Raw genomic sequence first — 26626 nt, forward strand, 5'->3', positions numbered from 1 at the left:
AGGGAAGTTTCCCATCTTGCCCGGAAGTGGCTTTACGAGAGGCTGACTTGTGAGCAGAGCCATGGGGAGTGAGGACACACACATCAGGAGGGCCTCCTGGCAGCTGGCACAGCACATCCCAGAGCAGCTTGATAAAGCCAAAACTGAAAACAACAGAAGCAAGACACAGTGGAGGCAAGGGAGGGCCTCAGAGGTCCAGCTGAAGATAAGCTTTAACTTTAGCCTCCAGATGAAGGGATGTTACTGGAGGGTTGTCATCAAAGAGTGTGCTTGAGATCTTATTCTAATTGTGGTGTGGGGGTATGGAAGGTAAATTAAAGGGTGATACTCCAGGCAGGAAAACCTAGAGTTTGATGTTCCAGCCAGGAAAAGACAGGCCAAGGGAGAGATAATTAAGAACAGGGCTGCAACAGAAGAGAGGATTGCAAAAGAAGCAGAAGTGACAGGCCTGGTGATCTGATGGAGAATGATGGTGGTGCCTTTCACTGAGCCAGGATGGCATTTGCAGAAGACTGAATGCAGTTGGGGCACACTGATTCAGAAACATCAGCGTGGAGATGGAGGTGCAGGGTTAGGAGTTGCCAACACAAAGGTGTAATTGAAGCAATGGGAATGAAATGGTCCTCAGGGCTAAGGATTGAACCTAGAGAGCTATTCCTGAGCAGCCCTGCTGCCAGGTGAGTCCCAGAGCTTGATGGCGTATTCCCTGCAGCTTCATTACCTCTTTGCCCACTTATCCCCAACTGTATCTGCACAGTGCCATACTCAGAAGCCCAGCATCAAAAGGATTTGGGTTTGATAACTAGTTCCTATTCCTGGGTGGTCAAACAACACTAGCGCTCTGGAAGGCAGAAGTGATTTCCATCTTTCTCCAACCTAAAGAATTACTAAGATCCTTCTGCAACCTGAAGTATTCAGCTAAGGAGTCCCACTGCTGCCTTCAGAAAATGGCCAGCAATTTTTATGCTCCCATTCAAAGTTGCCAGCCAGAGATTTCAGTGAGCTACAGTGGCCTCTTAAGGCAGCTGTCTCCAGTTAGGTCCCCAGAGGGTACCCTCAACAGTTTCCAGTCCTAGTGTGCTTCTCATAAACTTGTGTGCCCAAACAGCCCTTCCCCTTTACTCTTCATGCTATTTACCCACTTTTTCTTCTTGATAAGCTGTCCCTGCAAGCTTGGTTCAGATGTTTCCTCCTCTGCAGACTTCCTGAGGGAATTCTGCTATACTCCCACCACACCTTGGACATCTCTCTAAGCTGCCATTTGTCATGATCTTTTCACTCATTCCAAAGCTTACTGCACAGCCTCTGTCTGCTAGGTCCAGCCTAGAGACCAGAACACACACAAACCAAGCATCCCTGCCCCCTCAGATGTAAAATGATGGGACCACAGGCAGCAGTTGCCATGTTAGGTCAGGGATAATTGTTGTCATTATCAGTTTAGACAGCAGCCTTCACCCTGAGGTCCCTCCACCTGCCAGAGTTAACTACAATCTGGTCCAATATAGCCCAGCTTTCCTAGCAACCAGATTGTGATGACTGTTTATTCACTCTCACTTTGGGAGATGGGTAAAGCCAAGTGTCTTTCTATTTACCATCCCACTTCCAGACCATGACTCTCACCTTTGTATACTAACCCCTAATCTTTTGAAACTGTATTCCTGGTCCCGCCATCTGTAACCTCCTCCACTGAAGACTGTCACCTATTCCTTTCTCTTATGCCCACACCAGTCTAGCACTCATTCTCTTGAACTGAATAAGTATTGGTATAAGAGGAAGTGAACTGACCCATCATGCAGTCACTCTTGCCAGTACTCTCAATTCCTTGCCCCATTGCCCTTCTGTCAACACCCACTCAGAAGAACTGCCCCTCCCCTTGTACACCTCAAAAATAGTACATGACCATATCTGTCTGTGACTCCTGGCCAGATGTTCTCCCATTGCCTAAGCCCACACATTGCCTGGCCAGCCACCTATAGCTCTCTAGTCACCTTGCTCCACCTTATACCTATTCATATGGCCTCTTTGTCAGAACTCCATTCTCCAACCTCCAGGTCCTCCACGGTCCTCCTCCTCCCCCTTGTTTTTGGTACATAACCACTTCCCATGTCAACAAGGAAAAAAGCCATTGGACAGGCATTCTGTCGACTGACCATCCCACCTGCAAACTTACTTTGTTCCTTATCGTGAGAGAAGAGTTAGCCTTTTCTCACCCAGACCCACATGGTCCTTTTTTGTGCCCTCAACCTAGCACCAGGCCACCTGCTCTGGAGCTGCAGCCTCTTCTGGGCCAGTTCCCATTGCCTGTCACTGTGCCCACTGCTCTCATTCCAAAACAGACTATTCCTCAAGCTTGTAGCCTCTCCTGTCATCAAAGCCATTTCTTGAAAAGATGTCTGTGTTTACTGTCTTCACCTCCCCCTTTGTCAGCTCACTGCAGGCTGTTCCCCATCCCCTCGGCAGAGTGACACTGACTTCTTTGTTGCCAAATCGAAGTTATATTCATCCACTTAGCAACCTTTGACATTTTTTTTGTTTTCCTTTTTAAATTTTGTCTTTGGTTCCTCTACCCTCAGCCAGGCAGGGCTAGCGAAGAAACAGTGGGAACACCATCTTCTCCAGTTTTCTCACCTGCCTCTCAGACCACTTTCTGTCCTTTGTGAGCACCTGGCCCTCCCTCTTGAGCACATCTCCCTGGGAGAGGGAAGCCATGGAATTTACACTATACTCCCTTCACTTCAAATTGATATCCCCTACTGCTACTGGGCTCCTTCTCACGGATGTCCCCCACACCTCACACTCAGCATATCTCAAACTGAGCTTGTTATCTTTCTCCATTTTCTAGTCAGTGGCACCACCATCCACCCTGATTGCTGAACAAAGCTCACCCCTGGGTGCCATCCTGGAGGAGTGCATTATACTGACTGAGAGCAGTGGGCCTTGCAATTGGACCTCAGTTTGAAGCTCTGCTCTGCCACACTTGCTGTATGACCTTGGGCAAATCACTTACCTCTAAGCCTCAGTTTCTTCATCCATAAAATGAGAATAACAGGAGAACCTAAGTCAGATTATTGAGGATGAAATGGAGAGACGCACGAAAAGGTTGGGCAGAGTGCCTGGCACATGTGAACGCTTGGTCTGTGGAGGCTGCTATAGCAGCCATAGTGGTTGGCCGTGTTTTCTCAATGCATCTCATTCTCTCCCTACCCAATATCCTATCCATGCTGCTTTCCCTAATGGCTCTAACCAGTCCACTTCTTTCCACCTACCACCTCTACTTTCAAAGCCTTAAGTGGCTGAACATTGTCCTCAGGCTCAAACCAGAACCCAGTGTGGCCTGCAGGGCTCTTTGGGATCCAATGCCTGCTTAACTTGCTAGCTTCATTTCTCAGCCTTTCCTCTCTGACCTTCCTCCCCAGCCCTCACCCCCAAATAAAATAAAATCTAGACTCCAACTGTACCTTTGAATGGTTTGTGTTCCCTAATGATACACTTTTCCATTTCCCAGCTTTTATGCTTGCTATTCCTTCTGTCTAGAACGTACTTGTCTCTTTGTCCAGGATGATTTCACTCAGCCTTCAGTGCCTCCTTTAGGAAGCACTCCCTGATGACCCAGTCTGGGATAGGAGCATCATCATCTCCCTGTAGCTCTGAATTAAACAGCCTGTTTACATATCTTCTCCCCCAGCAGACTAAAGTAAGTGAAGCAGAGACCATGTCTCATGCATGACTGCCCATCCAGAGCCTAGCCCACTGCCTCAGAGTTGATGGTCAATAAATGGTTGGCAAATGGAATTGAAAGCCATGGCAACTTCTGAAGATCATTCCTGGTGTATTATCTAAACTCTCTCACTATACTAGCCATGTAACCTTGAGCAGGTTCCATATTCTTCCCAAAGTCAAGGTTCTTCATCTATAAATTGAAAATCACCATGCAGCAAGGATAATAATCAAGATTAAAAGAGTCAGTTTCCTGGTATGTAGCAAAAGATGTGCATTTCTGTGCTTTCTCCTATTAGTATCAGAGTGTATGTGGTGCTAGTGCATTCCCTCCACACCAGTACCTTTCAAACATTTTGGTTCAGCAGCAAAAGTATTTTTCTCTGAATGAAATCTTCCATGGAATTTTCAGTCTATAACAACTAAGAGCAAAGCTGGGCTGGTGTAGGGAAGGAGTGAGGGGAAAGGACCTCCGGGCCCTTGGCCATCCTTATGGTCTCTAAACCCCACACACAGCTAGAAATGCTTCTTCAGGCTACACTGTTGCTCACTTGAGCCCCCACTACCAAGGTAAGCCTTATTAGCACATGGGGAAGGGACTTGGCACAGACTTCTGGCCATCCTCAGAGCAACCCTGTGTAGTAGAGGCACTTTTTCTCCCTAAGTCGTAAGCTGGAAAATTAAGGTTCAGAGAGCATAAGCAATTTGTCCAAGGTCCCCCAGGAATAGCTGACCTTAGTCAGTCATAGAGCCAGTGTTCAAAAGAAATGAGAGAATAAATGCCTGTTTACGAGGTCACAGGGTCAACCACTTTTAATTTGACTCTAAGGTGGTGGCAAGCTCTCCTTTTTTCTCATTTTTTTTTTTCTGTTTCTCCCCCTTTATTCCCAAATCAACTAAAAATACCTAAGGTGGTGGGAGTCATCCAGCACCAGGGACTCTACCACCACATCCTTCCCAAGGGTTCTCCTACTTGTCTCCTATTTCCTGTCTCCCTCTAAAGGCCTTATTTGCCTGGTGATGCGTTGAAATGGGAGTGATAGCCAACAGATTGATTACCATTCTCCAGATCAGAGTCTCTCAAAGCCTATTGGCAATGCCCAGCTTCTCAGAGCCTCCCTGGGCTGAGGGACTGCTTTTGTATCTTGATACCAGGGCCTGGTATGGCTAATCTCTCTATGCCAGTGGGCACACTTGGAGTGCGGCTTCAGTGACCTGAGGCCAACTGAATGGTGAGAGGCATTGCTATGGGAAGAGCACTCAGACATAACATCAAGAGGGCACATGCATTCCCAGCCACCCAGAGCAGTCACATCTCCTGTGACAGCCTCACAGCACCCACATCTTCCTTCCTTTAAGACTGCATAATAAGACTTTTCCCCTGCCACCTGCAGAATTGGAGAGACTGCCTCTCCAGCAGCCATGTTCCTCACATGAATCCCCATTTTGGTCTTCACTCCAGAATTACTGTCCCCATTTTGATGAGTTCACAGGGACCCAACTGGTAAGTGTATGAATTGCTCAAGTGCACATACAACTCAGACGTGGGAAGCAGAACCTGGCCCTTTGAATCCTAGCCTTCTTAGGTTCTAGGACCAAAAGAGGGCTTGGTATGAACAAACCATAAAAACCCTACTCTCTGGGGAGGGCAAACCTGCCTGATTACATTTCACCTTCATTCCTTCAGGGTTGGGGAGCAGGTCAGGATTGTGAGGCTCTGCCTCCAGCAAGTTAATGGCAAAACTGGGCCCCAGACTGATGTGTCAGGTGTCATATTGTGTCTGGCAGCTGACAGACCTCTGCTGAAACTGGCTCTTGTATTGGCAGGAAAAAGAGAAGGCCCAATTGGCAGCAGAAGCTCTGAAGCAGGCAAATCGTGTTTCTGGAAGCCAGGAGCCAAGGCCTGCCAGGGAAAGGCTCTTGGAATGGCCTGACCAGGAACTGGATCGGGTCAACAGCTTCCTGAGCAGCCGTCTGCAGGAAATCAAGAACACTGTCAAAGACTCCATTCGTGCCAGCTTCAGCGTGTGTGAGCTCAGCATGGACAGCAATGGCTTCTCAAAGGAAGGGGCTACTGAGCCCGAGCCCCAGACTCTACCCACCTCAAACTTCAATGGCTCCTCAGAGCAACGGCCTGACATCAACCTTGACCTGTCCCCTTTGACTTTGGGTTCCCCCCAGAGCCACACGTTACAAGCACCAGGTGAGCCAGCCCCACCATGGGCAGAAATGAGAGGCCCCCATCCACCATGGACAGAGGTGAGGGGCCCCCCTCCTGGTATCATCCCTGAGAATGGGCTAGTGAGGAGACTCAACACCGTGCCCAACCTGTCCCGGGTGATCTGGGTCAAGACACCCAAACCAGGCAACCCTAGTTCTGAGGATTCAAGCTCAAAGGAAGTCCCCAGTTGCAAGCAGGAACTGCCTGAGCCTGTGGCCACAAGTGGGAAGCCACGGAAAGGCAAGAAACAGGGCAGTCAGGCCAAGAAGAGCGAGGTGAACCTGGCCTCCCAGCCTCCAGCCAACATAGAGGCTCCTAGTGCCAAGAGCCAGATGTCTGGTCCCAAGCAGCCAGGCAAGGCCCCAGAGCTTCCTAATACAGGCAGTTGTGTTGAGGCTGGAGAGGGCAACTGTGGGAGCCGGCCAGTACCAGGTTGGGCTGACAGCCCCAAAACTGACAAGGAGAAGGGCAACTCCTGGCGGAACTGGCCAGGTGAGATCAAGGCACGTTCTCTGGAACCGGAGTTTGTACAACCCCCAGGCCCATCAAGGCCACAGAGCTTGCCCCAGGGCAAGAGCCGCAGCCGCCGGAGCCGCAACAAGCAGGAGAAGTCAGCCTCCTCGTTGGGTGAGTGCACCAGGAACCAAATGGCTGGCCCCCCACCCCAACCAGGCCACAGGGTGGAGGGCAGTCCTGATGTATGGGCAACGCTGCCCCCCAGAACATGACCCCAGAGGCTTGGCCATGGGCACTGAGCCCTCCTGGCTCTGTCTTCCTAGACGATGTGTTCCTGCCCAAGGACATGGATGGGGTGGAGATGGATGAGACTGACCGCGAGGTGGAGTACTTCAAGAGGTAGGCGTGGGCTCCCAACTCTCCCACTTTGCAAGGGAGCCCCTGCACACCCAGGTCCCACGTTTCATCTTGAACCTCAGAAAGGCCTACTCCCTGGCCCTTTGGGGTACCTCACTCCTCCAGGCCCTGCCACTTAGCCAGTCTGTTGGAACCCAGGGAGCCACTTTTTAGAATGGAACATCTGGGAAGATGCAAGGCATGGGGAGGAAGCAGCACATCAGGCACCTAAATCTAAGCTTTTTCCAGCTTTTGTTCACTTTATTTATTCACTTGTATTTCCTGTACTATGCCTGGGCTGGGATCTGGGGTCAATCTACACAGGGAGAGGTCCAGAAGTATACAGCACAGTGATCAGTGCTATTAGAGATGTAAGGTCATGATGGGACTATGGGATGGGAAGAGGATAGAGCTGAAGGGCAGAAGCAGGCCAGGAAGCCTTCCTAGGAGAGGTGACACCCAAGCTGAAACCTGAAAATTAAGAGTGAGTTGGCCAGGGAAAGCAAGAAGGTATCTGACAGTGTGGCCAGGGTGTACCAAGGTCTCAGGGTGAGAGAAGCAAACATACTTTGAGGAATAGAAGCCAGCCTAGTACAGCTAGAGAGTGAAATATGAGGTAAGGAAGGAACTCATATCTCGGGTTGTCTTCCTGTCCCCTTGGCCTCATGATTCTTGAACCAGCAAAGCTCCTATGCCTGTCAGACCCTGACTCTTGGGAGCACAGAGGTTGTGTTGCACCAAGTGGTCTCTTAGTGAGTGGAACACCTAGTGTCTGGAAAAGGGATCCAGTGAGGAGGGGAGGGAATCTCTGATGTGCTTCTTCCTATCTCCCAACAGGTTCTGTTTGGATTCAGCAAAGCAAACTCGTCAGAAAGTTGCTGTGAATTGGACCAACTTTAGCCTCAAGAAAACTGCTCCCAGCACAGCTCAGTGAGGTAGAGACCCCAGGTGTTACTTGCATCCCCTGCTCTCTGCCACCTTATGTGCCATGCCAAACCATTCTCTGCCCTAGGCAAGGGGTTTGTATTTTGGGTTTGTTGGTCCTGGCCCCTGTACCTCTACAATAACCCCACACAGCCAGTTTACAGTGTCCAAAAGTCTAGACCCCACCTCTTTTCCTGCAGCCACTTACTCCAGGCCTCTTTTTCCACCACACCTTTCTGGCCAGGTGCTCCTCCTACAGGGCCCCTTCATTGACTGCCATCCCTGGACTATCACCACCAAGGCCTACCAGCTGTCTCTCAAGTGCCAAAGCAGCTGCAGACCCATGGGGATGTCCTTGCTTCTTATACAGTCAGTTCTTGGATTTGAATCCCACTTGTTTAGCCTGGTTCCTCAATGCAGACTACAAGAATAACTTCCAACTAAAGCAGTGTGAAAACAGCCAGCCTCAAGGGAGCAGTGAAGGGCAGAATGAGTGAGAACAAGGCTTTGTAGATTCTCCAAGTGTGGAGAATTTTGTTGTGGGACAAGTTCCCTGAGGAAGATAGTAACCACACTGCCTCCAGAAAGAAGAGACCCAGCCTCAAGATGGCTCTGGCCTTCTTTCCAGCCACCTGCACAGTTCCTTTTGTCTATTTTTTTAATTTTAATTTTTAATTTTTTTAATTTTTCATATTGGGATTAAACCCAGGACACTTTACCACTGAGCTTCATCTCCAGTCTTTTTTTTTTTTTGGTATCAGGGATTGAACTCAGGGGTACTTGACCACTGAGCACATCCCCAGCCCTTTTTGTATTTTATTTAGAGACAGGGTCTCACTGAGTTGCTTGGTGCCTCACTTTTACCAAAGTTGGCTTTGAACTTGGAATTCTCCTGACTCAGCCTTACAAGCCACTGCGATTATAGGCATGTGCCACCGTACCCAGCTATTTTTAACTTTTAAACAGAGTCTCACTAAATTGCTAAGGGTCTTGCTAAAAGTTGCTGAGGCTGGCCTTAAATTGCAATCCTCACACCTCAGCCTCCTACATCTCTGGGATTATAGGTATATACCACCATATCTGGTTTGTCTGAAATATTGACATTGGATGATATTCTTAGACTGGGTACAGAAGACTGGAGAAGGCATTGTCTGGGAACCTTAGTGCAGAAAAGGGGCAACTAGCAGGCACGCCTTAGTGCTGGGCTTGGGGCAGTTGTGTACTTCCCTGTCTTAACCCTGAGTTGTGTCCCTGGTGTTAGTCCTTTTCTTGCTAGCAACTATACACTTGCCCTCAAGGCAGTGGGAAGCTGAGGTAGGTGGGCTGAGCTCAGGGACACCAACCTCCACCCCCAAGATCCCCACTTGTCCCTGTTCTCCTCTTTCCAGTGCCAGGACAGCTCTCTGGGCTGAAGGAGCAGGCTTCCTGCTTCCTCAGCTCCCTAGGGACAGCCTGGAGAGCCTGAGCAGCCTTTGGGGCTGTGCTCCCAGTGTCATTGTGATGTCTCTACATCAGGACTGTCTTTTTTAGACTCCCCTTAGCCATTCTCTGCTGGGGTGGCTGGGCTTCCTGATCCACAAGATATCTACACCCTAGGAGCATCTTTCAGGTTTTAGGTGTTTTCCTGCCTCTCTTCTACCTCCACAGAACCAGGAGTAGCAGAGACCCAGGCACTTTATCTGTTGTTCCTACTAAGCAAAAAAGGGTCACATCTCCCATAAGCCAAATTCCACTGTTATTCAGGAAGCCATATCCAACCATCTTCTCCCATTGTGGCTGATCTCTTATAAAACATCCTCTAGGCAGGATTGGAGCCCCATGCATGAGAAAGCAGTGCTGGCATGGACTTGGAACCTAACCCAGGCTGTGTCCCTAGAGCCTAAGGCAGGAGTATGAGTACAGAGCTGGCCTTCTCTAGTACCTGCCAGTGGGAGAGCAGATAACCAGTAGCTTGGTTACTTAGCCCTGGCCCAGAAGGGGATTCTGTAGCAGGATCCTCAGAAACTGTCCCTCAAATTGCCAGAACCCCAGGACTGGGCTTCTTTCTTACCCACCAACAGGGTTTTAACCTTCTTCCTCTGCTAGATGTGATCCAAGGAAATCTGTTCAGCATTTTCAGCCTAGGTAACAAAAATAAGAACCCCTTGCTTTTACCTCCATAGGGACCCAGAGTCAGCATAGAGAAATCAGGTGTGCTCTGTTCTCACTGTGATCCTGCTCTCTATTCTTTCTCAGCTCTGCCTAGGTCAAGCTGCTTCAGGGCATCCTGAGCTCCCGACTGCCAGCTGAAGGTCTACAGTTTTTCCTTCCACATACCCTGCCCACCTGTCCTGACCTGCCCTGCTCCTGCCATCCTGGACCAACCAAACGCTGAATGGATGCTGTGCTGTGCTGGGGCCCCTCAGGACCTCAGCAGAGCCACTTCCTGGTGCTATGCAGCCTCCACACTCAGAATCTGGGGACTGGGCTGGCCTGTGCTGTGGGCCAGGGGCTGATGGTACTGCTGGCCCAATACTGCTCTCTTTGTGTTCAGTTTTTTGTTTTTTGTTTTTCTTTGTTTTTATTTTATTTTATTTTTTTCAATTCTTTACTTTTGATACTGTGAAGATCTTTCATGCTGAAAGATAAAGCAACATTTGGACACAGAGTTGATGTAGATGGTGTTTTCTGGTCTGGGTGAGGAGTGGGGTGACAAATATATTCAGAAGCGTGCTATCACCTTAGTAACTAATCTTATGGAGCAGGTACCATTGTCAGCAGTTTGGCATAGTTTCTATTAAATCCTTAGAATTTTTCAAAGCTATCCTAAGTGGGACAGTTAGTCCATTTAATAGATGAGCACAGTGAGTCCACTGAACTCTGGCCAAGCAAGACTGAGCACAGGCCTACATAACTCTGGGGCCCTTTCCTCCTACTGAAGGGACTCTGGTATGTGAGCCTGAAGCAGCCCCTCCCAGCTTTATGTCTCAGCTTCCCCCTTTGCAACATGGGTGATTTGAAGCAAGTTAGATGTGATCTGTGTGCATCCAAGGGTCTAAGAAAGGTCCTGGGCCTTTATGGACAGTGCCCTATAGCCTGGCAAGTTGAGGTTCCTTACACTGCCTTAATGTAGTCAGAGGAAGTAGAGGGTAAAATGATTTTTTTATAAATTAGATCTGATTTCCCAGAGGGAATAGGACATGTAGCCTAAGGACTTGAGAGTTAAGGAGATAATGAACCAGTCTGTAAAGTCAAGCAACCTGTCTCATCCCCAAATGGAAATGGTTTGGAAATTCAGATTTAAATGTGTATATGTTAAAAATGCCTCATATGCATTTATGTCCAGACTCCCTGCCTCCAAAGTAATTCTCTTTACTAAAACCACCTCTTAACTTGAGCTTATGTGGGGTGTTCCATGTCTAGAGGTGAGTTCTATAGCTGCTAAGAGGGCTCTATGGAGCTTTAGGAGCAGGACCAGAAACCACAACCTCCACTCTCCACGCCCAGATTGAGCCCCACCGTGATACTGAGTGAATGCGGGGTTTTTTTGTTTTTGTTTTTTGAGTTGGTGGGTGCGGGGTGGTACCGGGGATTGAACTCAGGGACACTCAATCACTGAGCCACATCCCAGCCCTATTTTGTATTTTAATCAGAGACAGGGTCTCACTGAGTTGCTTATCACCTTGCTTTTGCTGAGGCTGACTTTGAACTCAATATCCTCCTGCCTCAGCCTCCCGAGCTGCTGGGATTTCAGGCATGCACCACCGAGCCCTTCTGAATGTGTTTTCTAGAGAAGCATTTGGCCACAGGCAGGCAGTTCCTGGTCCCTGATCTGTTCCAGTCTCTGAGGAAGTGTGAACACTTCCCTGTGAAACCTTTCTCTTATATTTATTTGTGTTCCTCTCCCTGCCATTCTTGCACCAAGCTCTGCCTTAAAGTTGAATTGGTACAGCTCTCCAAAATGCTGCTCCATCATGTCAAAAATGTGGATCCGGTCAAATAGTCCATTTGCCTACAGAGAAGGGCTTATGTGAATGGCATTCAGAATCTCTTGTGCCTCCATGCCTGACTCCAGCAATCACTCCCACCCATGCAGTCTCTAGTTAGGCCTACTACCTGTCGGACTCCCAACATTATTTTGCTCATGTTTCCCTCATCCCAAATTATCTTCCTTCATAAACTCTTATTTATCCACATCCTTTGATTTTCTGTCTTCTCAACTAATCCAAAACATCTCATATGCCAAGTATATGTCTTGCATGCACAGTGTCCAGCATTTACTCATATTAAACATACGAGAGAACAGCACCATGTCATTCCTCTTTACAAGTCCCCAATGAATTTGAATTTATAACTCCTAAAGTTCGCTGCCCTGCATCATTTGAGCCCAGCATCCTTTTCCCACTATATCCCTAGCTACCCACGCCTTTCACCTGCCATGGTGAACTCTTTGTTCCCTGAAGCACATACTTGCACAGCACCAGAACTTTATTCCTGCTGCGCTCTTGCTCAGGAAGCCTCTTTTTTCCACTCCCTGCAATGAGATTTTCACACTCCCCTGGAAACTCAAATCCAGTCTTTGCTCTAAGTCATCTAGTTTCTCAGGCAGTTAGTCACTCTGACCTCTATTAAGCATTTACAATAATCATCATTTACATATACACAAGGCCTCAGTTAAAAACCACTGTCATCAGGATTTTATTTATCCCTCACCACTCAAGGTGTTGACTTTCACAGATGAGGACACCAGTCAGAGCGGCTGTGGGTGTTTCTGGTCATTTATTCCGCAAGCCCCACCCTGCTCCGGCGGACACACTGGATCCCAGCTTGCCAGATCTGGGAGCTCCCGGTCACTAGAGGGCTTAATGTTCGCTGGCTGGACGTACTAATGGCGTCATGCTTTAGGTGCGGCCAGGCACCTGGCAAGCAGCCCTTCTCCCCTCGGGCTCAGCGGTCTCCACTCTTTGAGTCTCTCGGGATGGGTTTGAACCTTTGCGCATGCTCCAAGTCCTCCAGCGTTCCACAACGCCGTACCTGACGCTTTTGCCTTAGGCCCAGTCAACAGTTGCGTAGGCCCCCACCTAAAGAGGAAATTTGTCCCTCTGCGCGATCCGGCTCTCCAAGGCCGTTGCTAGGCGCCGACGTCCGCTTCTTCACATCGGATTGGATCTCGCTCAAAGATGAGGCGTGGTTTCGCCGTGGCACGCATGCGTGCGACAAAGGATGGAGGAGTCGGAACCCGAGCGGAAGGTGGGAACGAGGCTGGGGCCCACGCGGGTGGGGAGCGGGACTGAAGGTGGGGGCGATGCGGGGTTTCGGGTCTGACTGGCGTGTATCTGTAGCGCGCCCGCCCCGACGACGCAACCGCTAGAGGAAGCCGCTCCGAGGATGAGGATGAGGATGACGAGGACTACGTCCCCTATGTGCCGCTGCGACAGCGCCGACAGCTACTGGTGAGGGACGAGGGTCGGAGGAGGAATGGGGGCGTGACCACTGGTTTCAGGGGACTGGAGGTGGCGCTGGCCTCCAGGAGGAACCGGGGTGATATGAGAACTAAGTTTCCGTACACGAGAGAATGACCCCGAGGCAAACGAAGGACCCTAACCCTTAGGAGTAGAGCAGTTCTGCGCCTCCCGGTTCAGTACCCGTACCCAAAAGCCCGGATCCTGATGCAGTTTCCCCAGAGACCAATGCCACCACCACCACTCCCAACACACACACACACACACACACACACACACACACACACACCCCGTCTTGGACTGGACTCTGAGAGACACTGGTGGATCCTCAGCTCCAGAAGCTACTGCAGCGAAGACGCAAGGGAACTGCAGAGGAGGAGCAGCAGGACAGCAGCAGTGAGCCCCGAGGAGATGAGGATGACATCCCGCTGGGTCCTCAGTCCAATGTCAGCCTCCTGGATCAGCATCAGCACCTCAAAGAGAAGGCTGAAGGTAGATTGGGCAACAATGACTGAATAGGAGGGTAGAAACCAAGCCTAGTGCATTACGTTTGTGTATATCCTGACATCTTTGGGTTCTTTTCTTAGCCCGCAAGGAATCTGCCAAGGAGAAGCAGCTAAAAGAAGAAGAAAAGATTCTGGAGAGTGTGGCTGAAGGCCGAGGTATGATTGTAGCTAGGACAATGAGGAGGTGAACTGAACCATCTTCCTGCAACCCCAGGCATTTAATATCTCATAGGATCTGGCCTCTGGGAAGCAGGAGCCAGCCCTGAGTTATGTCTGTCTTCTCAGCCTTGATGTCAGTGAAGGAGATGGCCAAGGGCATCACATATGATGACCCAATCAAAACCAGGTATGTTTTTCCAGTCTGTTCAGTTGCCCCTACTTAAAATGGTGTGTGACTGAGACTAGCAGTGACACCCCAAGGCCAGCTGTTCCCAGGGCCTCTCTTGAACCCTACTACCCACCCACAGTTGGACACCACCCCGTTATGTCCTGAGCATGTCTGAAGAGCGGCATGAGCGTGTTCGAAAGAAGTATCACATCCTGGTGGAAGGAGATGGTATCCCACCACCTATCAAGAGCTTCAAGGAAATGAAGTTTCCTGCAGGTATCTGGGAATAGGGAGGAACACTACACTTTTGTAATCAAGCCTCTGTGAGGTGTGTCTTAGCCTCCACTGAGCTCAGCAGTGTCAGCGGTGAGTCCAGACAGAGGGAATGGAGAGATTTGAGAAGGGGTATCTTTAGGCTTATTTTTCAGTTGCCCCAACTGTACATATTCTCTATCCTCTGTTGTTACAGAGTTTCATTGGGAAAGTGCTATTGGGCTTAGACAGCTGTGGGTGTGAGTACTAACTCTAGCAAGCCCATGATCATTGGACAAGTCTCTCTTTCTTCCCCTCCTTTCTCCCCCTGAGCCTGTTTCATCTCTTGCAATTTGTGGGGAAGTGCTAATCTTACAGGCTCTAGGACTCTGATAAAGCACTTGTTTCCCACAGCCATCCTGCGAGGCCTAAAGAAAAAAGGCATCCTCCACCCAACACCTATTCAGATCCAAGGTATCCCTACCATGTGAGTATGGACCATGGACCTGGGGTCCCTGAGAAGAACAGTGACAGGGAGAACAGTGAGGAGAAGCAATGACCAGGTGTCTGACTGGAGAAGTAGTTGCTATTTTCTGCTGGGCCTGGCCCTGAGGCTATCTTCTCTTACAGTCTCTCGGGCCGGGACATGATTGGCATTGCCTTCACGGGATCAGGCAAGACGTTGGTATTCACACTGCCTGTCATCATGTTCTGCCTGGAACAAGAGAAGCGATTGCCTTTCTCTAAGCGTGAGGGGCCCTATGGACTCATCATCTGCCCCTCGGTAAGACAGGCTGGCCTGGAGGGCAGGGTAGAGACTGGGACCACCTTCTGGTGCCAGCCTTGTCCTTGTGCCTACAGCGGGAACTGGCCCGGCAAACCCATGGCATCCTGGAATATTACTGCCGTCTCCTGCAGGAGGACAGCTCACCTCTCCTGCGCTGTGCTCTCTGCATCGGGGGCATGTCTGTCAAAGAGCAGATGGAAACGATCCGACAGTATGTATAGGCACCCCTACCCCACAAAGCCTCCCCAGAGTCTCCAGAGAAGCTTAATTTAGCCATTTCATAGACCCTCAAAAAGGCCTCCTGTGAGCCCAGCTCTTAAGGACCCCTAAGTCTTATGGGAGGTGGGTTGTGGTGAGACAGAGATATGGCCAGGTACAGATGGCAAATGGAATGGCCTACCTTCCCTAGGCTTCTTGGAGGTAGAAGGTCAGAGAAAGCTTTGCAGAGATGGTGATATTTGAATTTTGAAGAGAGGCAGTTCAGGCAGAAAACAGAAGTGGATGTCAGAGGTATCTAGAAAAGTCAGGGTTATTCATTATAGTCAACCAAGAAGACTGAGGCACTAGAGCAGGGCTGGATCCCAGTGGCACCCATGTCCTTTCCACACAGTACAGTCCACAGTAGACAGGGCCAGATGCCATGAACCAGGCCTTGGGGTCACCAATGGGCCAGACCCCATTCCTATTCTGAGACATTTTCAGGCTCAGGGAAGATGCAGGCACAGAAAAGATGAAGTCGGTAAAGGGAGGTAAGCCAAGCAAGGCCCCCAAAGGGGCTGTGGGAGCCTGGAGTGAAGCCTCTGCAGGGTTTCAGTATAGCTTTCCTGGAGCTAGAGGAGTGACCCAAGAGAAAGAGGGTGGGGTCTCAGGCCAAATGCTGACCAGAAGGCTGCATACACTTCTTATATGCTGTATGTACTTAGGACAGGATATGGGGGATAACAAGGAAAGGATAGGGGAGGAGAGACAGGAAAGAAATCATAGAGCAGAACAGATGCAGGATGCTATCTCTTGGTAGGTGATAGGCAGGTGGCCCCAACCTCAGAGTCTTTCCTTGGTCCTCAGTGGTGTACATATGATGGTGGCCACCCCTGGGCGCCTCATGGATTTGCTGCAGAAGAAGATGGTCAGCCTAGACATCTGTCGCTACCTGGCCCTGGATGAAGCTGATCGCATGATTGATATGGGTTTTGAGGGCGACATCCGCACTATCTTTTCCTACTTCAAGGTGCCTCCCCAATGCCTTTCCAGGGTACTCCTATACTGCCCCTCTCCCCGTGCGTACCACATTCAATTACAGAGGGCCCTGAGCCCCTGCACTGCCCTGTCTTCTGCTCCTACTTCAGGGGGACTGTGTCCTAGCTGCTATGTATCCCCAGAACCTATCCCCCACACATCCTTGTCCCATCCCCACCCAGCCCTGCCTGCCCTCAGCCCCAGCCTCTACCCTTCCTCAGGGCCAGCGGCAGACTCTACTCTTCAGTGCTACCATGCCAAAAAAGATTCAGAACTTTGCCAAAAGTGCCCTGGTCAAGCCTGTTACCATCAATGTGGGGCGTGCTGGGGCTGCCAGCCTGGATGTCATTCAGGTGAGTAGGCATTCCTGGTGGGCAGTCTTTCACTCATGAGGGTTGGATCTGGTAAAACTGATGGGAGCAAGGGGTTCACTTCTTGTTTGATTGGAACCCCTCGCCCTTTAGTTAGGGGTACCAACCCTTGGTGGCAAAGGTATCTGGTTACCTCCTAGCTTAGATTTAAGGACTCAACCTTCTGTGGCAGGGCCATGGCTGGTGAGCCTAACCTTGAAATCACCTGACCTGGCCTCTGTGTGGCAGGAGGTGGAATACGTGAAGGAAGAGGCCAAGATGGTGTACCTGCTTGAGTGCCTGCAGAAGACTCCCCCTCCTGTGAGTGCAGCCAATCCAGGATAGTGCCAGAGTTCCAGGACAAGGAAGAGGGTAGTAGGGACAGCATACTGGGGTAAGGTTGGAAGAACCCCCTGTGACTAGAGCTGGCTTTCCTGGATAGGTGCTCATCTTTGCAGAGAAGAAGGCTGATGTGGACGCCATCCATGAGTATCTGCTGCTCAAGGGAGTTGAGGCTGTTGCCATCCATGGAGGCAAAGGTCAGGGCAGTGCATGCATTAGCATGACCCTTCTGCTATAGCCCTTCACCTAATCCCTTCCCCTGCCTGACCTTCCTGCTCCTACTCCCAAAACTCCTACCATAACTCTGACCGCTGCTATCTGACCCCTCCCTAGACCAGGAGGAACGAACCAAAGCCATTGAGGCATTCCGGGAGGGCAAGAAGGATGTCCTGGTGGCCACAGATGTGGCCTCCAAAGGCCTGGACTTCCCTGCTATCCAGCATGTCATCAATTACGACATGCCTGAGGAAATTGAGAACTACGGTGAGGAACTTGAAAGACAAGGGCTGTGGGCTAGACAGAAGGACCAGCCCAGGTCCTCAGCCCTGGAGCACTGAGCTAGAGGCTCTGTCCTTCTCTTTTCAGTGCACCGAATCGGCCGCACAGGGCGCTCAGGGAACACAGGCATTGCTACGACCTTCATTAACAAGGCCTGTGGTGAGTCTGTCACCAGAGCCAACTCAGCTGTCCCCCAGGTCCTCCACCTGTGGCTACCCAGGTTCCTGCTACAGAACCCAGGGTAGTGCGTGATGTTTCCTCTTTCCCCCTAGATGAGTCAGTACTGATGGATCTCAAGGCCCTGCTGCTGGAGGCCAAGCAGAAGGTGCCACCTGTGCTACAAGTGCTGCACCCCGGGGACGAGTCCATGCTGGACATTGGAGGTGAATGCTGAGCAGGCGCAAGTTCTCTGGGGTCGGGGGCAGAACACCGTGAAACAAATCTGTACTAGATATTGGTGAACTGGGGGAACTTAATTGGGAGGTGGAACAAGGTCCAGGGCCTGAATCCAGGCCCTGTGACTTTGCTGACCCTTCGTCATCCCTCCAGGAGAACGTGGCTGTGCCTTCTGTGGGGGCCTGGGCCATCGGATCACTGACTGCCCCAAACTTGAGGCCATGCAGACCAAGCAGGTCAGCAACATTGGCCGCAAGGACTACCTGGCCCACAGCTCCATGGACTTCTGAGCCGTCTGTCTTCCCTCCTTCTCTCCAAGAGGCCTCAGTTCCAGGACTCCAGCCACCCTATCTGCACACACACACCAGCCCCATGGACAAGAAGCCAGCATCCTTGGCCCAGCTGGCCTGGGCTGTTCCTTGTACACCATCCACCCCAGAATTATTATTTTTGTTTTCCTTCCCTTCAGCTGCCATTAAAGCACAAACCGCCTCTATCTCAGCCCCAGCCCTGCCTCTGTGTCTCCACCGTCAGCCCTCTGATACCTGGACAGGCCTTGCCCTTCAGCCTCCAGCAGCCCTCTGAGGCAGGGTGTCAGCATCTCCTACTCCCACTCCCAGCACCCACTCTGCTGTTGGCTATAGAAGGAGATGTCAGCCAGTGATCAGGAGTGCTCAGGAGTATGGAGGACTGTGACTCACAAAGGGTCCAGGGGGAAACAGCTGGGCATCTGATCCCCTTGGCTGGCTTAACTGTCAGCCTCTCTCTTTCTGTCAATTGCACGATGCTCTGGGGGCTTCTGGAACCCCCTTGGGAGGCTTCTTCCTGACTCAGCCCCTGCCTGCCTGTGCATACTACCTGTCAAAAACACTCAGTTCCAGGGACTGGGGATATGGCTCGGTTGCTAGAGTGCTTGCCTCACAAGCACAAGGCCCTGGGTTCAATCTTCAGCACCACAAAAAGAGGAAAAAAAAAAAAAAAACAAGAACACTTCTATTCATTGAGGCAGCAGATACTACAGAACTGCCAATCAGGCCATAAGCACCTCTTCTGTCAGCTTTTTTTTTTTTTTTTTTTTTTTCTTTTGCAGTACTGGGGATCGAACTGAGGGCTTTGCAAGCACTCTACCAGCTGAGCTATCTCCCCAGCCCTTCTCTTAGCTTCTTATGGGGGCTGCAAGGACCCAAACAAGCCAGGCAGAAACCTGCCTGGAAAGCCCTCAGGTAAGCAGGAGATTCACATGCAAGTAAAAGTCATCTCTCTCAAGACTGCCAGCACAGCAACCAGGATTTTAGTATCTCGCAAGAGGTGGGCAGAACAGCACAGCAGTGGCTGTGTATTGCACAGTTCCTCTGCCAGGAACTTTGTGAGCAAGGCCACATGCTTATCCCAGCAGGACAGTGGTTGCTCAAACCTGTTTGTTGCTTGGTGTGTGGCCTCCAGCAAGTTGCTTAATATTTTTGAGCCTTGATTTCGTCATTCTTGAAATGGTGATGAGAATGCAAAGGACGTGGTGTTGGAGGCTCCAAAAGCTTAGGTCTATCTGGACCACAGTGGGCACAGAGTCAGGTGCCAGAAGGCCCTAGAAGATATATTCTGGCTAAATGTGACCCCCAAAGCATTCTTCAGTCTGGTTACAGCATACTTTCTGGAGGTGACATTAAATGAATGACATGGGACTGTTCCTAGAATTCAGGTGCACATACAACCCTAAGACTGGCTTCCAGCAAGGCAAGGCAAAAATAAAAGTCAAGGCACCTGACAGGAAGCAAAGCTTTAAAAGAGCATGTGACCTCCCTGGGGAGCCCACTGGGGGCCTATCACACTCACGTGGTTAGGGCTGGTTGGGGTACAGATCCCATGTGCACTGGCTGCCTGATAGGAGGTGTGTTGCTGTGCTCTTGAGAGTGATCACTTGAGGAAGTCCTCCAAGAGGAAGAGGCAGCCTACTGCCCCAAGCGGTAAGGGGTTCCCTGGAGGGGTTGGTCTGTGGGGAAATGAGGCTCAGGGGAGGTGAAGGCCAGAACACACAAGCCCCCAAGTCCTGGGATTGGTGGAGCCAGGTGGGGCAGGGGCTATGAAGATGGGGAGTAAGTGAAAATTAGAAATATTTCAGACAGAGGTAGGACCCAAGTGAGACAGTCTCAGACAGACATCATGGTCCAAACCTGGACTTGGTGGAGGGCCAGGAGTTTACCAGTCTGGTGAGAAGGGGGTACCAAGGTAGGAGCAGGGTATGCAGCACCAGGTCCCAAGCTACACAGCTGACCCGGAGCGGGGAGGCATTGGAGCTCGTGACTCAGAGCAGCCAAGTTGTGGGCAGTTGCTCATACCCAGCTGACCCAGGAGCCAGCACAGGGGTCATTTTCTCTCAGGTGACCTGAGGCTTTCGCCAGGTAGACTACACACCTTGAGCTGGTCAGAACCCCTAGGAAGAAATGTGTACTGCCCCTCAATCCCTTAACTGAGGACAGCTCCCCTCCCCCTCTCCTGCAGCTGCCTCCCTGGACAGAGGGAGGGGAAGTGGCCTGAAGGGGAAGTGTGAGGAGTTCCCCTCCAGGCTGTCACCAGTCTCCTCAAGTCTTCGGAAGAGAAGGCCTCTGGCCCAACTGTGGCCATGGAGCCTGTGGAGACTCCAGTTAAGGATGGCATTCTCTACCAGCAACACGTCAAGTTTGGCAAGGTGGGGACCCCTGGCTGCCAGGCAGCTGCCCAGGATTAGCGGTAGGCAGAGAAAGGGGCCTCTGCCCCAGCCCTGGATATCCCACCTGGACCTGGGAGAACTGGGAGGGGAGTCAGGGTGGGGGATGGAACCCAGAATTTCCTTTGCTTGCAGTGCTGGGGATTGAGCCCAGGGGCACATTGCCACTGAACTATATCCCCAGCCCTTTTTTATTTTTATTTTTATTTTGAGACAGGGTCTCACTAAATTTCAGTAGCTGGCCTCAGATTTGCCACCTTCCTGCCTCAGCCTCCTAAGTCACTGGAGACATAACCCTATGGTTCTTGGCTGGAACCCAGGAATTGGGAAGCAGAATAAAGCCCCTTTGTCTTCCTGAGAGCGTTGGGGCTAAACAGGCCTTTAAAACCCTGTCTCATTTTGGAGATGAGGTCACCAAGATGAGGGAATGGTCTAAGAATCAAAACCTCCAGGCAAGGCAGAGCCAAGCAGCCTTCAGCCTTCTGACCCAACTAATAGTGAACTGACACCATGGAGAGGGCCAGGGGCTGATCTGGAGGAGCCCCTGGACATAGAGCCACACCCTGCAGTGAAGGGCTGGGCCCCAACTCTGCAGTGGGCCAGGCCCTGAACCCCACTGCAGCTGCTGCCCAGGCAGATAAACACTCTGTTTCCTTTGTTAGAAGTTATTTGCATGTTTCCTTCCTAGTCTCATGAGGCTCAAGCCTCCCAGCCTCACCCAAATGTCCTTTTTCTATTTTTTTTTGTGGGGGGGGGGGGCGGGGAGCGGCCGTGGGGGGCAGGGGTGAAGCAGGCAGGAGCCAACATAATAGCAGTGTGCTCCAGCCACTAGATACTTTATAGACATAAGCCAGTAGAAGACCAACCTCATGTTCTCATGGCCTTTTGAGAGATGAGGACACTGGTACTACAGAGGTCACAGGAAAGGGCTGGGTGGAATTTGAACCCAGGGCTGACTGACCCTGAACACAGACTTTCCCCCTGCCTGACCCAGCCCTGACCAGACCTCCTTCCATGGCACCCTGAGGACTTATGGGAGGCAGAGGCAAGTCTGGTGGACAGCAGTTGCTGAGTAGCTTGTGCTGAACCGAGTGGCAAAAAGGATTTGCCACCCAAGGGTCTCCTCCCCAAACCTCCTCTCCCACAGAAGTCCTGGCGGAAGGTGTGGGCTCTGCTGTATGCAGGAGGTCCATCAGGCGTTGCTCGGCTAGAGAGCTGGGACATCCGGGATGGTGGCCTGGGGCCAACAGGGGACAGATCTGCAGGGCCTGGCCGTCGGGGAGAGCGACGGATAATCCGCCTGGCTGACTGTGTGTCCGTGCTGCCGGCCGATGGTGAGAGCTGTCCCAGGGATACTGGTGCCTTCCTGCTCACTACCACCGAACGAAGCCACCTGCTAGCTGCACAGCATCGCCAGTCATGGATAAGCCCCATCTGCCAACTGGCCTTCCCAGTGAGTACAGGGTGGGCAGGAGGGTGGCACAGTCTAAATGCTGGCAAGGGGGAATCACATCACCCTATGCTTGTTCATCTCCTTTCTCAGTCACATCCTGTCACTCAATAAGCATCACCAAGCAACTACCCGGCTTGGAAACAACCTAGAAACCCATAGAAGGAATCTAAGATGTCCATGCATGCTACAGAGAAAATGAAACACTGGGATAGAGCTGGATACATGGAGGAACTTTAGGCAGAAGGGTCAAGGAAGGCCTCTCTGAAGGGATAGTGGGCCTGACTCTTCAATGACAAATGAAAACCCACCAGACAAAGTCCTGAGGAAAGGCCAGCCAAAGACAACATTTTGAGTAGTGTCACGAATGAGGGGGCAGCATGGCAAAGGTCCAGGGGCAGGAAAAAGTGTGGTGTGTTCACAGGACAGAGAGAAGGTTGGTGTGGCCAAAGAGGGGTGCAGGAGGTAGGGAGGTTGGAGAGCTCAGTGGAAGCCAGCTAAAGCCACTTTGGGCCATGTATGGGGTTTGGGATTTGTTTCTGAATCAGAGAAGCCTTCGGAGGATTTAAGTCAGACACTGGTGTTTGTAAAGACCAGCTTTTTCAACCTATGTCTTGATGGATCAGAACAAAATGTCTGGTGGTTCCTCAAAGTTAGTCATGATGCTGGGAACAGTGGCACATGCCTGTAATCCCAACATCTCAGAAGGCTGGAGGATCTCAAGTTCAAAGCAACTTAGGTCTTAAGCAACTTAGTGGGAGTCTATATTAAAATAAAAAGTAACAAGGGCTGGAGATGTGACTCAGTGGTTAAGGGCACCTGACTTCAATCCCTGGTACAAAAAAAAAAAAAAAGAAAGAAAGAAAGAAAAGTTAGTCACAAGGGCTGGGGCTGTAACTAGAGGTAGAGCACATGCTTCACACATGTGAAGCACTGGGTTCAATCCTCAGCACCACATAAAAAAATAAAGATATTGTGTCCTATAACTAAAAAATATTTTTTTTAAAAAGTTAGTCATGGAGTTATCATATGACATAGCAACTCAACTGCTCAGTATATACCCAAGAGGAATTGAAACCATTATTCAAACAAAACCTATACGTGAATGTTCTTGGCAGCATTATTCACAGTTGCCAAAAAGTAGAAACAACCCAAATGGCCATCCCCTGATGAATGAATAAACAAAACATGGTCTATCCATATAATGGAATATTATTTAGCCATAAAAAGGAATGAAGCACTGATAACATGCTACAACAAGAATGAGTCTTGAACATATTAAAGAAGTCAGACAGAAAAGGCCACATAGTATATGATTCCATTTACATGAGATGTCTAGCATAGGCAAATCCATAGGGACAGAAACTAGATTAGTGATTGCCAGGAGTTATGAAAGGGAGAAATGGGGAGTGACAGCTAATGGGTAAAGGGTCTCCATTTGGGGCAATGAAAAAGTTCTGGGAATTAGGTAGTGGTGATGGATACACAATCTTGTAAATATAATTAAAAAAACCCTGAATTATGTACTTTAAAAAACTAAAATGGGAATCTTATGTTCTATATATTTTGTTACATTTTTTAAAGGAACAGAAGTAAGGAGACAAGTGAGGAAGCGGTTGCATGTGACCCTAGCCATTCTCCCATGGGCCAAAGTGGTCATGGTGGAGGTGCCAAGAGTCAAAAAGAACACAAGGACTTGCTAAATGACCGGATATGAGATGAGGATAGGGAAGGTCAAGGGTGACTTGCACAACAAATTTGTTGTGAGGAGATGGAGAAAGTATCCTTGGCATTGCTCACTGGCTGGTTTGATCAAGTGTACTGCCCCTAAAGCTCTTACCCCTTCACTGCTCCAAGCTGTTAGGAGACTCATACAAGCCAACTGAGCCTGTAGCCAAGCTCAGGGACTATGGGGTCATCCTCTTGATTTATAGCTGTCCATCCAGTGATTTATAGCTGTCAGACACCTGTAAGCACAGCACCCCCTTCCACAGCCCAGCACCCTCAAGGGGGAGCCCAATGGAGATTGCTGCCCCATCATACAGATGGGGGAATAACCTCAGAGAGGTCCCTGGAGTCAGGAAGTTTATCAGGGGCAGAACGGGGACTATCACCTGGGGCCCTGATACCCTTTCTTGTAGTGGAATCCAGGGGTGTGGACCCCATGGAGGGATGGGGAAGAGAAGCAGGTGGACGCTAACCTCTGACTTGAGCACATTCCCCAGGGCACAGGGGAGTGCTCCACAGGACCAGGAGAGGCTGAGTCTCCCAAGAGGGCCTTGTTCCCATGGAAGAAAACTCCATCTACTCTTCCTGGCAGGAAGGTGAGTCATGGAAGGCCCTAGGCAACCTCAGCCGGCCCCCCAACACTCCCAGGACCAGGAACTTTGGGGGACTGACAGGGTTGCCCTCACTGCCTGCCCACAGTGAGTGAGTTTCCAGTGATGGTGCAGAGGACTGAGGCTGCCGCCCGCTGCCAGCTAAAGGGACCCTACCTCCTGGTACTGGGCCAAGACACCATCCAGCTGAGGGAGACTTCCAGCCCCCAGGTCCTCTACAAGTGGCCCTACCACTTCCTGCGAAAGTTTGGCTCTGACAAGGTGAGGTGCTGAGTTGCCCACTCAGTAGGTCCCCGCGGGGAAGGGCAGTAGGTGGTCAGCAGGCTGACCCTTCGTCCCCTGAACCCTGCCCATGTTCCTGTGTCTAGGGTGTGTTCTCCTTTGAGGCTGGCCGCCGCTGTGACTCAGGTGAGGGCCTCTTTGCCTTTAGCAGCCCACGTGCCCCTGACATGTGTGGGGCTGTGGCTGCTGCCATCGCCCGCCAACGGGAACAGTTGCCGCAACGGGCTGTTCCCCAACCTTGCCCCCTGCCTCGCGCCACCTCCCTGCCCTCCTTGGAACCCCCTGGAGAGCTTCAGGAGGTGACACCAGGGTCGGAGCTGCCCACCTCCAGAAGGGCACCTGTGGTCGATCCTGGACCCCAAAGCCTACCATTGCTACTTGGTCCTGGACCAGAAGAGCCGGTGTCGGAGCTCTATGCCTCCGTGTGCAAGCGTGCCAGTGGACCCCCAGCCACCATCGAGCACCTCTACGAGAACCTGTGCATGCTGGATGCTAGTCCTGGGATGCCCAACGGGGGCCCCGAGCCCCAAGAGGGTCTTTCTGATGGCCAAAGCCCCACAGCCAGTCCCATCTACCACAATAGCGAGGACCTGGGCTGGTCCAGCCCCAACCACGACAGCAGCCTCGAGGCTCAGTACCGGCGACTACTAGAGCTGGAGCTTGATGAGGCAGGTGGCACCAGCCGCTCTGGCAGTCAGGCAGGCTTCAAGGCCAAGCTGGTGACACTGCTGGGTCGAGAGCGGAGGAAGGGTCCTACCCACTGTGACCGACCCTGAAGGCCTGTGCAGTGGTGGCAGGACAGAGGTGCTCCTGGGTTGGGAGGATGGACATCTGTGACCAAATTCCTGTCTACTCTGGTTTGTGGGAACTAGGCAGGCAGCCTGGGAAGGACCCACACCCTGCCCTGTCTGTCCCCCAGTGTACAGTGTACAGATTAACCAATAACAATAAAGTGCCAGCTCCCCCTCAGTTTTGCCTGTGGCCCACACTCCATACCACCTCACTTCAGCTCCTGGCATTGGCACTTGTGGGTCCCCATAGGCACAAAGACCCTCATGTTTGTTGCAGCAAACACTCATGTCCTGTGCTGGGCTCCAGGGACACAGGTGATCTGGACCTGAATTTAGCCACCAGTGGACTCAAATCCACTTAAGCAGATGGAGGTTATAGCAATAGTTTGGGTTCTATGTGTGAAGTAGGAATGACACAAACAGTCAGGTGGAGAGAGACAGGAGGCTTGTTGATGAGGGAGATACCCTCTGCCTTGAATTGGAGGGGCATGCAGGGCCCACCAGGTGGACAGTGAGCCCAGGCTTTCCAAGCAGAGGAGAGACATACATGGGCCTGAGATGATGAGGAAAATGTGGACCCAAAGGTGTTTTGGGTACCCTGCAGTGAGCTGGGTCTCATCCTCAGGGGAGGAACATGGTCAGACTCAATGTGGAGGCTACATTTGAGGGAGCAAAACTGGAGAACAAGATGCCCAACTGGAAAGGAGGGAGTGGGGGCTGGAGGGCAATAAGGGCAGGTAGAAGAGATTTCAATGATATACATACCCAAAATACTTGTTTCCTGCAGAAACAGTAGGCAGAAACTTCTGGGGGACCTCAGGCTTAGTTTCCTCAACTGTAAAGGATTAAGATTAAATTACATGGGGCTGGAGGTATGGTTCAGTGGGAGAACTCTGGCCTAACAGGGATAAGGTCCAGAGTCCAATGCCCAGCACTGGAAAAAGAATCAAATTACATATTAGACCTATTCCTTCATCAGAATTTTACTGTACCAGGCCATGTTTATAACCTCAGTCCTATTCTCAAGAAGTCAACTTCCAGAGGGAGATAAGCAAAGTTCTTGAAGACTAGTCCCTTCTTTCCTCTCCTCACCTCTGCTACTCCTGCTGACACCCTTGGGGCCATCCATGCATACAATGTGATCCCAAGGATAGGGCCTCTTTGTCCCTTGAACTCAATTCTATCTCAGCCACCCTTAACATATCTCAAAAAT

At 50.9% G+C, this 26626-nt stretch overlaps 3 protein-coding genes across 3 annotated transcripts in view; all 3 read left to right on the forward strand.

Moving 5' to 3' along the window:
* Positions 1-10361, forward strand: part of Fam193b (family with sequence similarity 193 member B) — a 31094-nt gene extending 20733 nt beyond the window's left edge. Inside the window, 4 exon segments of the mRNA XM_047555549.1 lie at positions 5545-6565; positions 6718-6793; positions 7628-7725; positions 9950-10361. Of these exon segments, the coding sequence (XP_047411505.1) occupies positions 5545-6565; positions 6718-6793; positions 7628-7724 (1194 nt within the window). The 3' untranslated portion in view covers position 7725; positions 9950-10361.
* Positions 10362-12812: 2451 nt separating this feature from the next.
* Ddx41 (DEAD-box helicase 41) lies at positions 12813-18346 on the forward strand. Its single transcript, XM_047555822.1, has 17 exons — positions 12813-12943; positions 13036-13146; positions 13488-13647; positions 13743-13817; positions 13947-14007; positions 14129-14265; positions 14656-14728; positions 14872-15025; positions 15103-15239; positions 16094-16256; positions 16486-16617; positions 16864-16935; positions 17057-17153; positions 17290-17439; positions 17542-17613; positions 17727-17837; positions 18004-18346. Exons 1-17 carry the CDS (start codon positions 12917-12919, stop codon positions 18138-18140), a joined length of 1869 nt encoding a protein of 622 aa, XP_047411778.1. The 5' UTR covers positions 12813-12916; the 3' UTR covers positions 18141-18346.
* Positions 18347-19020: 674 nt separating this feature from the next.
* Dok3 (docking protein 3) lies at positions 19021-25581 on the forward strand. The gene is given in 6 exon segments (XM_047556159.1): positions 19021-20533; positions 21699-22004; positions 24227-24272; positions 24275-24325; positions 24429-24601; positions 24709-25581. Coding segments are annotated over 6 exon segments (1332 nt in total). The 5' UTR covers positions 19021-20467; the 3' UTR covers positions 25399-25581.
* Positions 25582-26626: the final 1045 nt, after the last annotated feature.

This window comes from Sciurus carolinensis, chromosome 6 (genome assembly GCF_902686445.1).
Source record: "Sciurus carolinensis chromosome 6, mSciCar1.2, whole genome shotgun sequence".
NCBI classification, from domain to species: Eukaryota; Metazoa; Chordata; class Mammalia; order Rodentia; family Sciuridae; genus Sciurus; species Sciurus carolinensis.

Excerpts from the sequence above, each read along its gene's own strand:
- Ddx41 (XM_047555822.1), top strand. The coding sequence starts at position 12,917 with ATGGAGGAGTCGGAACCCGAGCGGAAG. Across the intron at positions 16,618-16,863 it reads CCAGCCTGGATGTCATTCAG|GAGGTGGAATACGTGAAGGA; the intron begins GTGAGTAGGCAT and ends TCTGTGTGGCAG. Across the intron at positions 17,440-17,541 it reads TGAGGAAATTGAGAACTACG|TGCACCGAATCGGCCGCACA; the intron begins GTGAGGAACTTG and ends TTCTCTTTTCAG.